Raw genomic sequence first — 13662 nt, forward strand, 5'->3', positions numbered from 1 at the left:
AGTGCCGCCCCGCCCTCCCCTCAACCCGGGAGGCGCTGAGGGGCGCCCCGCGGGAGGGCCGGGTCAGCCCGGCGGGCAGGGCAGGGCAGGGCAGGGCCGGGCGGGGAGCGGAGCGCCCCCCCCGCCCCCTCTTCCTCCTCCTCCTCCTCCTCCTCCTCCTCCTGCCGCCGCCGCCTCCAATCCGGCCGGATCCTGTTGCGACGCCGCTGGCGCTGCTGGGATGGGGGGGGGCGGCTTCCCTGCGCGGCGCGGCTGGCGGGCGGGCGGCCGCAGCGGCTCGCCGTGAGGCACCCGGCGCGCAGCGGGGAAAGGGGGAGCGAAAGAATCGAGGGAGGGAGGGAGGGAGGGAGCGGGCACCGCGGGGCTGCGGCTGGAGCCATGCCGAAGAGAAAGGTGAAGCCATGCGGGGGGAGAAAAGGGCCGGGGGGGGGCTGCGGGGCGCGGAGGGGCGGCTGAGGGAGGAGCGGAGCGACCCCAACCCCCCCCCCAAATCCCCTCAGATCCCCTCAGCAGCGCCCAACGGCGGCGTCTGGAAGGTTCTGCTCCCAAAGGGGGGGGGGGGGGGGGGGCGGGGGGGGTGAGGGGGGGGCGGTGTCACGTGAGGCGTGGCCGCGCCCCGCCCCCAGGCGCCTGAGGCGCGGTGTTTGTGTTGGCAGGTGAGCGCGGCCGGAGGGGAGGCCGCGGAGGAGGTGAGTGGTACACGGGGGGGTGGGGGGTGAACGGGGTTGGGGGGTGGTCGCGGTGCTGGCTCTGACGCCGCGGGTCTCTGTGCTTCTCTCCCCCGCAGCCCAAGAGGCGGTCGGCGCGGCTGTCTGCTGTGAGTAGGGGGTGCGAGGTGGGAGGCGGCCCCTGCAGGGGCTAAGGGGAGGGCTGGCGGCTTCTGGCGGCCGGGCCCTGACGCGTTGTTGTCTCCTCAGAAACCCGCTCCTGCCAAAGCAGAGGCGAAACCCAAAAAGCTGGCGGCAAAGGTGAGAGAGCGGGGAAGAGGGGAGGGAGGGGAGGTGGTGGTACTGCAGGCGCCTAGGGACTTCCCGCCTCACACTGTGGGTGCCTGGTGTCTGAGCGTTTTTGTTCATCTTATCCCTTTCCCTTTTGGATTGCCCCTTTTGCTAAAGGATAGGTTTGGCGTACTTGTAGTGGGACCTACAGGTGCACCAGAGACTTTCATGCCATCCTGCCTGGTTAGGCCCTTGTAAGGCACTCAAAGTATTGCAAAGAAACACGGACGCTGCTTTGTTGGTTGTTAGGTGGTATTTTGGTGCTGATTGTGACAGCTGTGCACAGAATCGGATTTTGGTGCTGTCAAACAGAAGGGGATAGAATATGCTTTCAAATTAAAGCAGCATTTTACAGCAGGAAAACATTATTTGAAGTACTTAGCCAAGCTGTAGAAAAAGATCCACACTTCCATTCAAGTAGTCAAGCTTTGTGTCTCTGTGTGTCTTTTTGTGGCTTAGTATAATCTTCCAAATTTTTCAGTATAGCCTGAACAGGTCAATAGTTGAGGTGTAAAATGTTATTCTTAAATAAATGAAGAGGCTCTGTATCTATTGGCATGTTGGTGTATGCATTTCTGTGTGCTCATTTATGATCATAAGGGAGATTGGCTTGAATTTTTTGTCAAATATATGGCTTACAGTGTTTCAGGGACGCTAGTACAGAATTCTGCTTTGTGGGCCTTCTGATGTCTTCGCTTTTATGGTTCTGCTCAACTGGTCAGTACTATACCTTCCTTCCAATGGATTGAATCTTGGTGTGCTCCTATTCTCTGAGTTTACAGCTGAAAGGTTTTTGAAAGCTTTCCATTTTTCAGTTCCTTTTTTCAAGTGTTTTTCTCAGTGGTGCATCTAATTGCTGATGCCACTAGTTGGAGACTGCTATTTTGAAAATTGAAACACAGTCTGCATGGTGTGAGATTGCTACCTGGTTTTGTAATACTGAGTCCAAGCATTTACTACTTTTACTGAATTTTTTCTTCAGTGTAGTTTGATTCATCTCTGTGTTCTGGAGGATTTTAAAACTAATAAATAATTTTCTGAAAGCAATACAAGGGCATTTCTGAAGTTCTGTGGACATTGACAGTGTAGTTAGTGGACAGAACGTGCTGGAGTGTTTTTTTTTGTTCTTTTACGTTGCGCCCTGTTTATGTGCGTACCTTACTGCATGTTTGTATCCAGCAGTGTAAAACACCTAAAACTTTTGCTCAATAGTTACAAACACTTGGCAAAATTGTATTATGAAGACAATGTTTTGCATATGCATTCATATAGAATAAGAAATGTATTTAAACAGCTAGTAAAAAAGTTGTGTAAAGTAGCCCAGTAGCCTGATGCTTTTTTGTTTTTGCGTGAAGTGTTCCTCACAAAGTATGGAATACATCTGACCCACTGGTCTCTAATCAGTGCTGCACGTTTCTACAGTGCGTAGAATGAAAAAAACAAGAACTCTTTTTATCAGAGTGGATTGTAGGTCAGAGACAATAAAATAGGGCATAAGTTGAAGAATATCCTTCCTTGGAGTGCACACCGGATTTTTAATGGGATTAGAGATGCACCTTAAGGGAGATCAGCGTAGTAGTCTTCAGCTTAGAAGTATAAGTGCGTTACATTCTCTTGTCACTTACTCAAATTGAACCTGCCCAGAAAAAGTGTTAGTTTGTCATTTACTGAAAACTTTTGTTAGTATCATTAAATTGTGATGCTAATGTTTGACAGGTGGTGTCAAAAACAGTGCTCCTATGTCAATGTTAATTGACATAAATATTTTGAGGATCAGCTGGGGGACAGGCAAACTTCGTAGCATTTGGCTGCTGTAAGGAGTATCTGGGAGGATATGTTACAGATTTATACAAAAATAGCTCTGAGCAAATACTTTCCTCAGTCTGTTTAACAACAGTGACGCCAGGTAGAGAGGATGTGATATACAAAGTGGAAGGACTTCACTGCTGGTTTGGTTTTTTAGCTCTGCGGCAAGAACTTAAAGCACATAAGACAAATTGTTCTGTCTTGCCGCTAGAATTAAGTACTACCATTTTTCTTTCTGATAGGTTTTTCCAGATGGGTTTGTACCGCTCTAAGCAGTGCTTTTAGTTACTGTACAGTGCGGTGGTTTTAGATTCTGTGAGCCTAACATTGTCGTAATGTGTGCTGTTCAGGGTTGAGGGATGGAAGAGAAAAGGAGAGGTTTATCTTGTCCTGATTTGATTCTCTCATGTACTGACTGCACGGAATAGGGATTGTCTGTATGTAGTTTGGAAGAGGCTTTTTTGGCAATTCAACTATGTATTACATGTAGCTCACTGGTTGTTGGTTGCAGCTCTTGCTGTTTGGCGAGTCCATCTTGTTCTTGTTTAATTGTTTTCAAAGTTTACCTTGTAGGTTATATGAACTTACTTTACTGCAAATTGATTTAATTTTAGGATAAGTCTGAGGACAAGAAAGCTCAGTCAAAGGGGAAAAAGGGGCCTAAAGGAAAACAGACGGAAGAGACAAACCAAGAACAGACAAAGGACAACTTGCCTGCAGAAAATGGGGAAACGAAAAGTGAGGAGGTAAATTGTCTGTATTCTTTATTCTAAAACAGCCGAGTAACTTACTGTACTAGTTACCTAAACATCTATCAGAAACACATGCAGTTCTTTTACTAGAGTCTATTTCTGTGCAAAGAAAAAAGGTTATCAAAACACTAGTAGATAAGCCAGGTAAATTCTAGTTGCCCAAAAAAGAGTTGCAGTGATATGGTAAGAGTCCCTGAAATTACGAAAAAAGGTGAGAATTTTACTAAAGTAATGTCCTTCACCAAGAAATTTTGCCAGATGGGAGAAGGGAAAGGCTGGTGCAGGGATGGTAGAAAAAGGTGCAAGAACTACTAATAGCTGTTGAGGAACGTGCCAAATTAGTCTTGATTGTAATACCTTGCTAAAATGGCTGTGGTTCTTTTTTTGGAATTAGTGATCAATTTAACTTAAAACATCCTTCACACTACTGTTTTTCTAGAAGATGGGCATCTCTTATTTTTAAATTTAGGATGAGATTTGTAGGGAGCAGCAGCGCCTCCTGCGGCAGCTGTTTAACAATTGGATAAAGCAAGTTTTCCTGTAGGCTTAGAATTACTCTGAGGTTTCTGCGGTGTTGACTGCCTTGCTCGCTTCAGTTAGTTAGTCAGTTGAGTTTGGTCTGATCTTCAGAGGATTTGTTTTAAATTTAAATGTGATTTATTCTTCTTGTCTAGTTTGTGTATTAAGTTTCCTTTTTTTTTCAGTGTGCAAATGTATTTTCAAGTAGGGGAAAAGTGTATTTGTTTTTTAGGTAGATAGTTTTGGGGTTTTGTGTGTAAGGAAGGTTGATATTTGAGCATGCAGGATAATTTGCTTAGAGTAATGTTTTTTATTTGTAAACTTAGAGTGTGATGTTCGTGAAAAGATGCTAAAAGTAGCAATTCATTGGTAGTTTGGAGTTTGTACGTGGCTCTTGTTGTCTGTCACAGTTGCGTAATTCAGGCCTTCAATTTGTGCACGTGGCATGTCAGTAATAACAAATTGAAATCTGGTGATGTTTCTCATCTGGTGTAAAGATGACTTAAACCTAAGGAATGGATGATGATTTTTGGGGCACATCTTCATTGATTTTGACTGGGGTGACCAATGGAAGACTAATGAACTAATAAAATACCCAAGTCTAGACAAGGCAGCCTATCCAGTTTAACATTAAGTACTATTGTTATCAACCAATACAGGCAGTGATGCTGGTGTTAATTCAGTGTCCTGGACAGACAGTGAATTCCTACAGTAAAAAGAGCGTGATGCCTGTGGGGAAAAATGGTTACTGTACCTTCCAAAGCCTTCCCCCAGGTGGCAGTGAAGACAGCTGGTGTTAGGGTTCCTGTTTTGGTAGTACTGTGATTAAATAGTATCTTCTCCTGTTGGTGCTGCAAAGCCTTGGAATAGTTAAATTAAGCATAGTTCTTATGTTGACAAAAATATTATGTTCCTTTTTTTTAAACCATGTTGCAAAGCAGTGAGTTTTCCAATCCAAATGGGGTTACAGTTGTCATCAATTAAGTTTGTACGAACTTGTTCTGAAGTACAATATAGAGAAGCTTGACTTAAAAATGATGTAGCTCTGCTACGTTCAGTGTATTTTTACAAAGTGATGTTTAGTTCCATGCAGTACTGAATCTTGCTCGCCTCAAAATGTACTAAGATTTGAAAATCTTCAGTGCTGCACTTGGGTGCATAAAATGCATCTATAATGTTTTTTCTAAGCACAGTTTTACACAAGGATTTTAAAGTTTAAAAAAAAACCACAATCCTTTCATAAAGGCAGTTATTATTGAAATAGGCTTTGTTTTTCAAAAAAATAAATTCTTTTCAGCACATATTGAGTAGTAACAATACCAACATTTTGAAATCCACATTGATGCATCTGAGGAGATAAAAGGTCTTTCAAGAAAGCTTGGCTTTAGTAGGTTATTGTCCAAGAGACATGAGCAGATCATGGCACCGATTAAGTAAGACTACAAAGCGTGGTGTGTAGAAACAAGTCATGGTTGTTCTGTATGTCAAGTTAACTCAGTTGCACATAAAAAATGCTATGAACTAAAAGACTTCATTGCTTAGAAATTTTTCACGTTAAAGTGTTTTGTTTTCTCCCTTCTTTTCAGACCCAAGCATCTGATGCAGCAGTAGAGAAAGAAGCTAAGTCTGACTAACATCTGGTACCAAGTCTTCGATTGGTGGTCCTTACACTTTTCTTCTTGTACAATTCAGAGGAATATTTTTATCAACTATTTTGTAAATGCAAGTTTTTTAGTAGTTGTAGAAAACACATTTTTAAAAAGGAGAGAATCCCAACCCGTTTTTTTACATATTTAGATACGTGTAAATGCTTTTTTTTAAGTGGTAAAATCATGTACTGGTTGTCTGTTTTCTATGAAACCAGAAATTACTGGAATGTTCCATAAAGGAGGGGGTTTTTGAAGTCTCGAAGGGGCTTCGCGTTCCATAGATTGTGAGGGACGATTTTTCTATCCTACTAAATGAAGCATAACACAGGTTTAGACTTCAGCGTTCGTAACGATATGTTGAGGATGTCTTAACATTGTAGTTATTTATCTATGGTTGTACCATCAGTAGAATTGCTTACCTAATAAACTGCTCCCTAGTGTTGGATTTCTTGCCGAGTGATGTATATCTGTGACAAAGTTATTTTTGGTAGGTACAGCTTGATTTTTCTCAACAACTTTGTAATTGTGGTGTGAAAGATTGGAGATTTTTACTTCAAATGCTGAATAGGTAAAAGTTTCTGATTGGTAGACTTAACGTCAGCTGGTACTTCACATCCTGTTTTCAAGGACAGCTTGTCTACAATGATCAGATGAAAAATATTTGAAATAGGTTTAGAAAAAAAAACAACTATAGTTTCTAGATTAAAAAACCCTATGTGAATAAAAACAATTGTAAAATTGTTTGTAGTGTCTGTGATCACCAAACAAAAGCCAAATACATCTTGATTAAGAAAGGATGTTTCGGTAGCTCCTGCATTGACTATGACAACTCACAGTATACGTGGTGTAGTCATTGAACATGTTGTGTTTCTGTTGGAAAACAATGAATAAATAAATACCTACTGGTTTTGATTCCTAACTGTATTCTTAATGTTGGTAAAACCCATGCTTTTCCATGAGATGGGTGCTAACACAGGCAGTGAGCAGCAAGTAGAAAACGGTAGTTGCAATCTTGAGTGGACTTAGAGATTGAAAGCTGATAGTGTAGTGGTGCTGCTTTGGCTTTTAAAAAAACAGCATCGGATCTTGTCTGCCATCTGAGAGATGGCCTGTGCACTCGCTCGAGTGTAGACAGTTCTCTGATGAAGTGCAAAGCAATCCTCTTGAGTGTTAACTGTTGTATTGGAACTTCTTTTGGGTTGTATTGGAACTGCATTGGAATTTCCCCAATCAACTTCTGGGGAAAAGCTGATTTTTGACTTTAAGACATCTGATGTTTTGTTGATTTCCCTGTTCATCAGGGGAATGAAGCTGGGCTGTGAACTTCCCCAAGTAGCTAGCTGGGGTCATGCAGTGGAACCCATAGAAGAAAAGCAGGGGAACAGTACAGGCAGGAGCAGCAAGAAGACTTCTGTTCTTGTGCTGGTGATCTGCTAGGTTAGCTACCCATGGTGTGAGCAACTGTGCCTGCTATATAGGGTTGCAAGTTGACAGAGCGTGGTTTCAAACAAAAGTAAAAACATAACCGTGCTGAGAGCTCATTCATATAGTACAGAACTGCCCTGATTCTCCCTCACTGTATTCAAAATAAATAAACAGCCTTTCATCAGAAGGGGGCATATCAAGTGTATGTTACTTCAGCTTAAGAAATGAAACCTATGACTGGGAGAACCTCTGACAGTATCACTTCTGCTCCCCCAGAGTGCAATTGTTTCCCCCCCACAGCCACACTTCATTTTGCTGTATTGCAGCTGTGCGAAGTAGCAGGGCTTTACCCTATCAGCGTGATGCCAGTCAGCTGTCAACCTTGTCTTGGGAGGAGTCAAGATCAAAAAGTAACAATTTTTTAAATTTTTGTTTCTTCTTTTTTCCTCTTGACAATGTTTATGCTTTTAACACCTGCAAGTATGTGTTCTCTTCATTTTTGGTGCTGTCTTCATCTTCTAAGAGTTCTAAAAAGACACAAGTTTCACCTCTAACTTATTTTCTCAAAGAATGCTTTCATCTGAGTAATTTCTCACCTGCTTTCATACAATAAAGTGTTTTACCTTTTTTACTTACCTATTTAAGAAAAGATGAGTTTTCCCTCAGCTTATACAGAGGATGTCTTCCTACACTGGACCACAAAGTGCTGCTGGTCCAATCCTGTCACAGGTGTGCTCCTAGCAGAACGCACCTGGCTGTGCCTTCAAATTCTGTGGTACTTTAAAAGGCTGGAACTAAGTTTATGCTACTCTTTACAACACCTCCCGTATGCTTATTTGTTAAATTTAGTAGTAGGGTGCAATGGCTGCTTATGTGGCCTGTTTGCTTTCTTTGTGTTTTTACCAGGTCAAAAACATCAGTTAAATGACTAATAAACTTGCAGGTGAGTATCCTGAAATAACCTCTTTTACCTTCTTACTGAATGCCTACTTCTCATGTGTTTTGAGTCTCTGATGTTGAGACCCTGCTGACTTCCCACATCTCTCAAACATATTTGTCATAGTTGTTCCCTAATATTTACCCTTGGGGACAGAAAGTTAAATTTTGTTTTATTGTGGAAGTGAAAGGATTCAGCAATCAGGTAAATCGGGGGCAGCCTACCTTTCACAGGATGGAAAATTCTCATCGAAAGAAGGAAAGGAACGGGGTAGTTGTGTCAGGAACATGGAAACCCTACGTCAGTTTGTAGCAGCACAGGGTTGAAAGGATTCTCAGCTTTACCCATAAAGAGAGGTGGTGGTGGGGCAGGCTTTGGAGAAGAGGGGGAGAAAAATGCTCTCTCTGAAAGCAGCACTGTTAGTCACCACAAGCAGTCCACCTAAGGTGGAAGAAATTTCAGGCTAAGCAGTCACACCCCGTGAAAAGCAAGGTGATAAAGCGGTGGCTACTCCGGCTTTTGTCCGCGTGGTTTGAGGTGTCAGCACGTTACAGCACAACCCAACGCTTCAGCTGCCGGGAGAGCGAGGAGCTGCGTGTACTGGCACGGGCTCTCAGCCCTGCGTGTGGAGAACTGGGCCGGGGGGTGCGTGAAGCCGTGCGGGCGGCCCTCAGGGGACGCGGGGCTGACGGGGCGCCGGCCGCGCGAGCGCAGCGCCCCAACCGCCCTAACGGCCGCAACGGCCCCGGCGCGCGCCGCGGCCCCGCCCGCTCCCGACAGAACGGCCCCGCCCGCCGAGCCCCATCACCGCCACCCCGCGGCCGTGATCCTTCCGCGCCCTGCCCTCCGGTTCCCTCCCCCCGCCGCGCCGCCCCGCTCCCCGCTCCGGCCCCCCCGCCGCCCGTCTCACCGCGGCGAGGCGCTCGGTCCCCGCCGGCCGCCTTCCTTCCCGGCCGCCCGCCCTAACCGGCAGCCGGGACTACTTTTCCCCTCCGCCCGGCGCGGCGCAGGAGGCGGCGGGGCGGCGGCAGCGGCCGGCGCAGGCGGAGGCGGCGATGGCGGCGCTGAGGCTGCGCTAGGCGCGGGGGGGGTGGGGGAAGAGCGAGCGCGGGGGGCGGGGGAGAGCAGAGGAGGGAGGAGGGGAGGAGGGGGAGGGGGCGCTGACAGGGCTCTGCCGAGCCGGGCCCGGCCCGCGCCTGCCGCCGCCGCCTGAGCCCAGCCGCCCGCCCGCAGCAGGGAGGGAGGGAGGGAGGAAGGGAAGCGAGCCATGGCCGAGCCCTCGCCTTCCTCCAGCTCCGGCGGCGCGCCCGTGCCGCTCATTGAATCAGGTAACGCCGGCGGGGCGCGGCGGGAGCCGGCGCCGCTCCCTGCCGCCATCTTCCCGCTGCCGCCGCCGCCGCTCAGCCTCACCCCCCCCCCCTCTCCCCTCCCCTCCCCGTGTCTCCGTGTCTGTCCCCGTCTCTCCCGCAGAGCTCTACTTCCTCATAGCTCGGTTCCTGACCACCGGGCCCTGCCGGAGAGCGCTGGAGGTGAGTACCGGGGCGCCGCCGCTCGCTCACCTGGGCGCACACGCTCGCTCGGAGCCCTCGGCCGTTCGGTGGCTGCTGCGGAGAGGATTGCAGGGGAGGTGTGAGCGGCCGGTACCCCCCGTCCCCCCGCCCCTCGGCGGCCGCCTGACGAGCCCCGGCCCCCTCCCCACGGCCTCTCGTCCCCGCTGATGCCTTTTTTTTTTTTTTTTTTTTTTTTCTCCTCTTCTTGTTTCCCGTGTCTCCGCAGGTGCTGGTGCAGGAGCTGGAGCAGCACCAGGTCTGTGTGGAATCCCCGCCGCTCTCTCGCTGTCCTAGAAAAGCTTCTTAAGTCGCTCGGGTTTCTTCCTCCCAACTTTTTACCCCCCCCCCCCCCCCTTCCACACACGTTGTTGTTGTGGATGTGATCTCATTCCCCCCCCCCAGTCCCCTCTAACTTATTTTCTCCTTCCTCTGCTTAGTTACTTCCTAAACGGTTGGATTGGGAAGGAAACGAGCATTACAGAAGTTATGAAGAATTGGTAAGACTTCTTTTTTCCTCTAAAAAAATCCTTTTAGATAGCATGGTAACGCTGGTGTCAAGACGTTTAAACCTTTAAAAGTAGGCCCAGAGCTTTCACTTGCAGATTCATGCCTGTTCTGTTAAGGCGCTGGAGTCCCTGGTGGAAAAGGCGTTTGATGTCTATACATTAGACTAACAAAAACACAAGTGGTGGTTTAAATTGAGGATATTGTTTACATAGCAGAGGTGGAGCTTGGCGTTGTGCAGTGGTACATGCCGCTGCCTACAGACGGGCAGGAGCCAATCTGCAGCACGGTTTCATTTCAGAGTTTCGCGAGCAAGTTTGTCAAGCACGTTTTGATTTGACGGTATTTATTTTCCGCCTGTCTTCCTTCATCGGTCCCCTTCAACAGATTAGGAAATGAAACCGCTGTTCAGAAATCAAGGCTTGGCAGTTGTGGTTCCCTAGGAGTGTGCTCTCTTTCTCTGGCCACTCACTTTGTTTCTGGTCATAGCTTCGTTTCTAAACATTGCAAAGATACAAGTGACCTCTCGGTGGCATGTACTTAAATGCCTTCTGCTGCTGATATTGTTTGCAACAAATGTTTTCTTCCATCCCGTTTCAGAATGGAAAGCTGATTTTTCTTGGCGTTTTGTTTATCTGCTTCTTCAAATACATTCTGCAATTGGTGGTTTGAACCTTGTGAGATGATGGCCTGGTGGTGCCTGGCCACTGTAGTTCTGTGCTGGTTTATTGTTCTTGTGTTTTCTTTAGACAAATGTTTATTCACCACCCACCCCGGTTAGGCATTCCAGGTTAATGGACTTCTCCCTTACCTGTCAGCTTGTGTATTGTTACAGTTAGATCCCCTGTCCCTTCAGTGTAACACTTGAACACTTCTGGGTAGTGCTTGTGTAGAGAGAGAATGATATTTTGTGTATAACGTTTTCTTAATTATTTAACTGCTGCGTAAAATGATAAACTGGATTCCATTTCTTTTAGTTGTCAGTGTGGTCAGTTGAGCAAATGAGGACTTAAATTAATGCTTTAAGTCACTAAAAGGCCAAGTCTTGCTAAACAGGAATACTTTCAAGCTCTGACTTGAATTTAGCAGACATGAAAGTAGCATTGAGTTTAAAAGGGCTTTGTCTGTTTTTCTGCTTGGTTGTTTGTTTTTTGACCCCAGTTCTTCTGGGACTTCAGGAGTTTCCTGTGTTCACGCATACAGAGTTCGCAGATGAATTCTTTAATATGTGCCACTTCTACTTCTTTTCCCTGTACAATTCACAAGAAGTATCTATGCAGGATAATTGTGTTTCAGAATACTCAAAATTCATCTTATGAAACTATTAGATTCTGCTTTTGAGGTGCTTTGGGAACCTCTTGTCCTGCCTGTCTCACTCTGAATTTGTGTTGACTGCAGATAAATAACAATCAAGTGGTATGATTATTTCTTTTCCTTTTTGTTCGTCATGGAAAAGGAGCAAGAGTTTAAAATAACCATCTTTCCGGAATCTGAATAAAGCTACTTTTAAAAAGGTGCTAGGTTTGGTAAGCATGCTTCTGTAAGTGATTCCTGATGATGGCGTGCAAGCAGAACGGTTTATAATACTTGACATAGATTATGCTGGGCGTCCTGTCTTGAATATCTTGGCTGGTACTACTCTGTGCCAGTTGAAGAGGCAAAATTTAGAAAGAAATGACGAAAAAGTGCATTTTTATAGCCTTAGCAACTGTATTTGTTCTCATAATCAACCATAACCATTTGTTGAGCTGATTTACTGCAGTATGTTTGGCTGTGTAGTAATGCTAACTGTTTCACTGGTGTTACCAGCCGCTTCCCGAGGAATATACCCTAAAACCCCCCAGACTTTGTACATTACATGTTTTTTTTAATTTTTAAAGCGTGTTGGGTTGTGGCTTCAATCATACTGTTCTCAATACTCTGTTTATGTTTGGGCAACTTTTTGTTGAGCAAATCTTACTTGGCAGCACACGGTATTTTTTTTTCCCGCCCTTCTGATTGTGGGATCAGCCTTATCAAGACTTTTCTCATTTATGCTCAGTCACGAGGCTGAGGGAGTAGCATCATGAGCTAGTTCTGCCTGTGTTTTCAACAACACAGGCAAGAGGCTGCATGCGGATGATGTTGTGGTCCTTTGCCTCTCTTGAATGTCAGGGAATTGCCTTGCTGCTGGAGCAGCAGCACGGCTTCTGGCTCTGGCTGGTTCTTTTGTGGCCCCATCAGAGTACAGTGAGCACGGGTATGTTTGTACCTGCTGATTCAGGCCTGCCACTAGTTTAAAGTTATGTTCCTCTTGGTTTGGTTTACTCAAGTCTGTATAAACTCCATGCATTTAACTTCTGCATTACTGTGATTACCTTCATTGCTAGTTTAGGAGTTCTTCTGACTGACCTCTGGGGCAGGTGGGGGAACCCCAAACCACACATCTGTTCTTGACGGAGGCATCTGAGTGTATGTGGGGAAGTATTTTTTTTATTTTTTTTTGACTGCTAGATGTAAATAACATGGGATCTCCCCGACTTGACAGGTGATTGTTTTGATCCACTTGGTTTAAGGAAGCACGGCAGTCTCATGTTGTGTAGTACTGGTTCTTCAAGGAAACTGTGTTGTACTCAGACCTACTAGACTGTGCTTTACTGAACAAGTACTGTGCACTGAAGTACTAGTTGCATAAATTCTCTTGCTTGATTACAACAAAATTTTCCATGATCTTGAGTTACAAGTGCCTGATTTTTATTAATAAAGAAGTAATTGGGTGAGTTAAAAGACACCCGTTGTAGGGTGCCACACAAATGGTTGCCATATACAAGAATATTGCAGACTTTCTGTAGTAAAATACTGATGTGCAGTAGGTAATTTTACTGAAGGTGTTTTTACTACAGCTCTCCAATTCCTGAGGAGTACTTGCTTAGCTCAGTAGATGAGAACTTCATGGAATCGAGTGTTTGTAATTTGAATTTGGGTATATTAAAAATGGTTTAAATATTTATGTGAATATTAATGCTTTTAGATTAATCTGTTCTGGATGTAACCATATATATGTTTAAAACTTTAATTTCTGTCAGGTGCTATCCAACAAACATGTGGCTCCAGACCATTTATTACAAATTTGCAAGCGTATTGGCCCAATACTGGATAAAGAGATACCACCCAGCATTTCGAGAGTCAATTCCTTGCTTGGTGCAGGGAGGCAGTCCTTGTTACGTACAGCAAAAGGTATGGTTTGTTTGTTGTTTGAAACGGGTATGATGTGTTTTCATAAGTATCTGGTAAAGATTTTGGGGTTATTTAAAGGCAGTGAGCTTTTTAACCAAAGTGGCCCATGCTACTTTTGCACTGTGTTTAAGGAACCAGAACAGCAGTGATTTATGTCTTAATAGGGTAACTACATGCTGATTGTTGTGAAAAGGAAGTTTTAACTTGTATCACAAGAGTTACTGCTATTCTGAGTGCTGAATGTTGCCAGTTTTTAGTGTTAGTGTAAATACAGTGAACCATCAGGGGACAGGTGCTACTTCTCTC

The 13662-nt window shown here is 45.4% G+C and overlaps 2 protein-coding genes across 4 annotated transcripts in view; both read left to right on the plus strand.

Moving 5' to 3' along the window:
* Positions 1 to 97: 97 nt before the first annotated feature.
* On the plus strand, positions 98 to 6643 carry HMGN1 (high mobility group nucleosome binding domain 1). The gene is made up of 6 exons (XM_084536504.1): positions 98 to 393; positions 657 to 689; positions 788 to 817; positions 918 to 968; positions 3419 to 3550; positions 5662 to 6643. The coding sequence occupies exons 1-6, from the start codon at positions 379 to 381 to the stop codon at positions 5707 to 5709; spliced, it is 309 nt and encodes a 102-aa protein (XP_084392630.1). The 5' UTR covers positions 98 to 378; the 3' UTR covers positions 5710 to 6643.
* A 2614-nt stretch (positions 6644 to 9257) lies between these two features.
* The window catches only part of BRWD1 (bromodomain and WD repeat domain containing 1), a 56374-nt gene continuing 51969 nt past the window's right edge, over positions 9258 to 13662 (plus strand). For 2 of the 3 annotated variants that reach the window (XM_084536361.1, XM_084536362.1), the window contains exons 1-5: positions 9263 to 9414; positions 9557 to 9615; positions 9863 to 9892; positions 10074 to 10133; positions 13206 to 13356. In XM_084536361.1, the coding sequence (XP_084392487.1) occupies positions 9354 to 9414; positions 9557 to 9615; positions 9863 to 9892; positions 10074 to 10133; positions 13206 to 13356 (361 nt within the window). In that variant the 5' untranslated portion in view covers positions 9263 to 9353. Of the gene's footprint in view, positions 9415 to 9556; positions 9616 to 9862; positions 9893 to 10073; positions 10134 to 13205; positions 13357 to 13662 lie in introns of all 3 variants that reach the window. The other variant, XR_014698122.1, reaches the window with a different exon arrangement.

The sequence above is a fragment of the Aythya ferina genome (assembly GCF_964211825.1).
Source record: "Aythya ferina genome assembly, chromosome: 1".
NCBI classification, from domain to species: Eukaryota; Metazoa; Chordata; class Aves; order Anseriformes; family Anatidae; genus Aythya; species Aythya ferina.

Bases quoted from the DNA above. Each gene is read 5' to 3' on its own strand.
- HMGN1 (XM_084536504.1), top strand. The intron at 818-917 runs GTGAGTAGGGGG...TTGTCTCCTCAG, and splicing joins GGTCGGCGCGGCTGTCTGCT to AAACCCGCTCCTGCCAAAGC. The intron at 969-3,418 runs GTGAGAGAGCGG...ATTTAATTTTAG, and splicing joins CCAAAAAGCTGGCGGCAAAG to GATAAGTCTGAGGACAAGAA.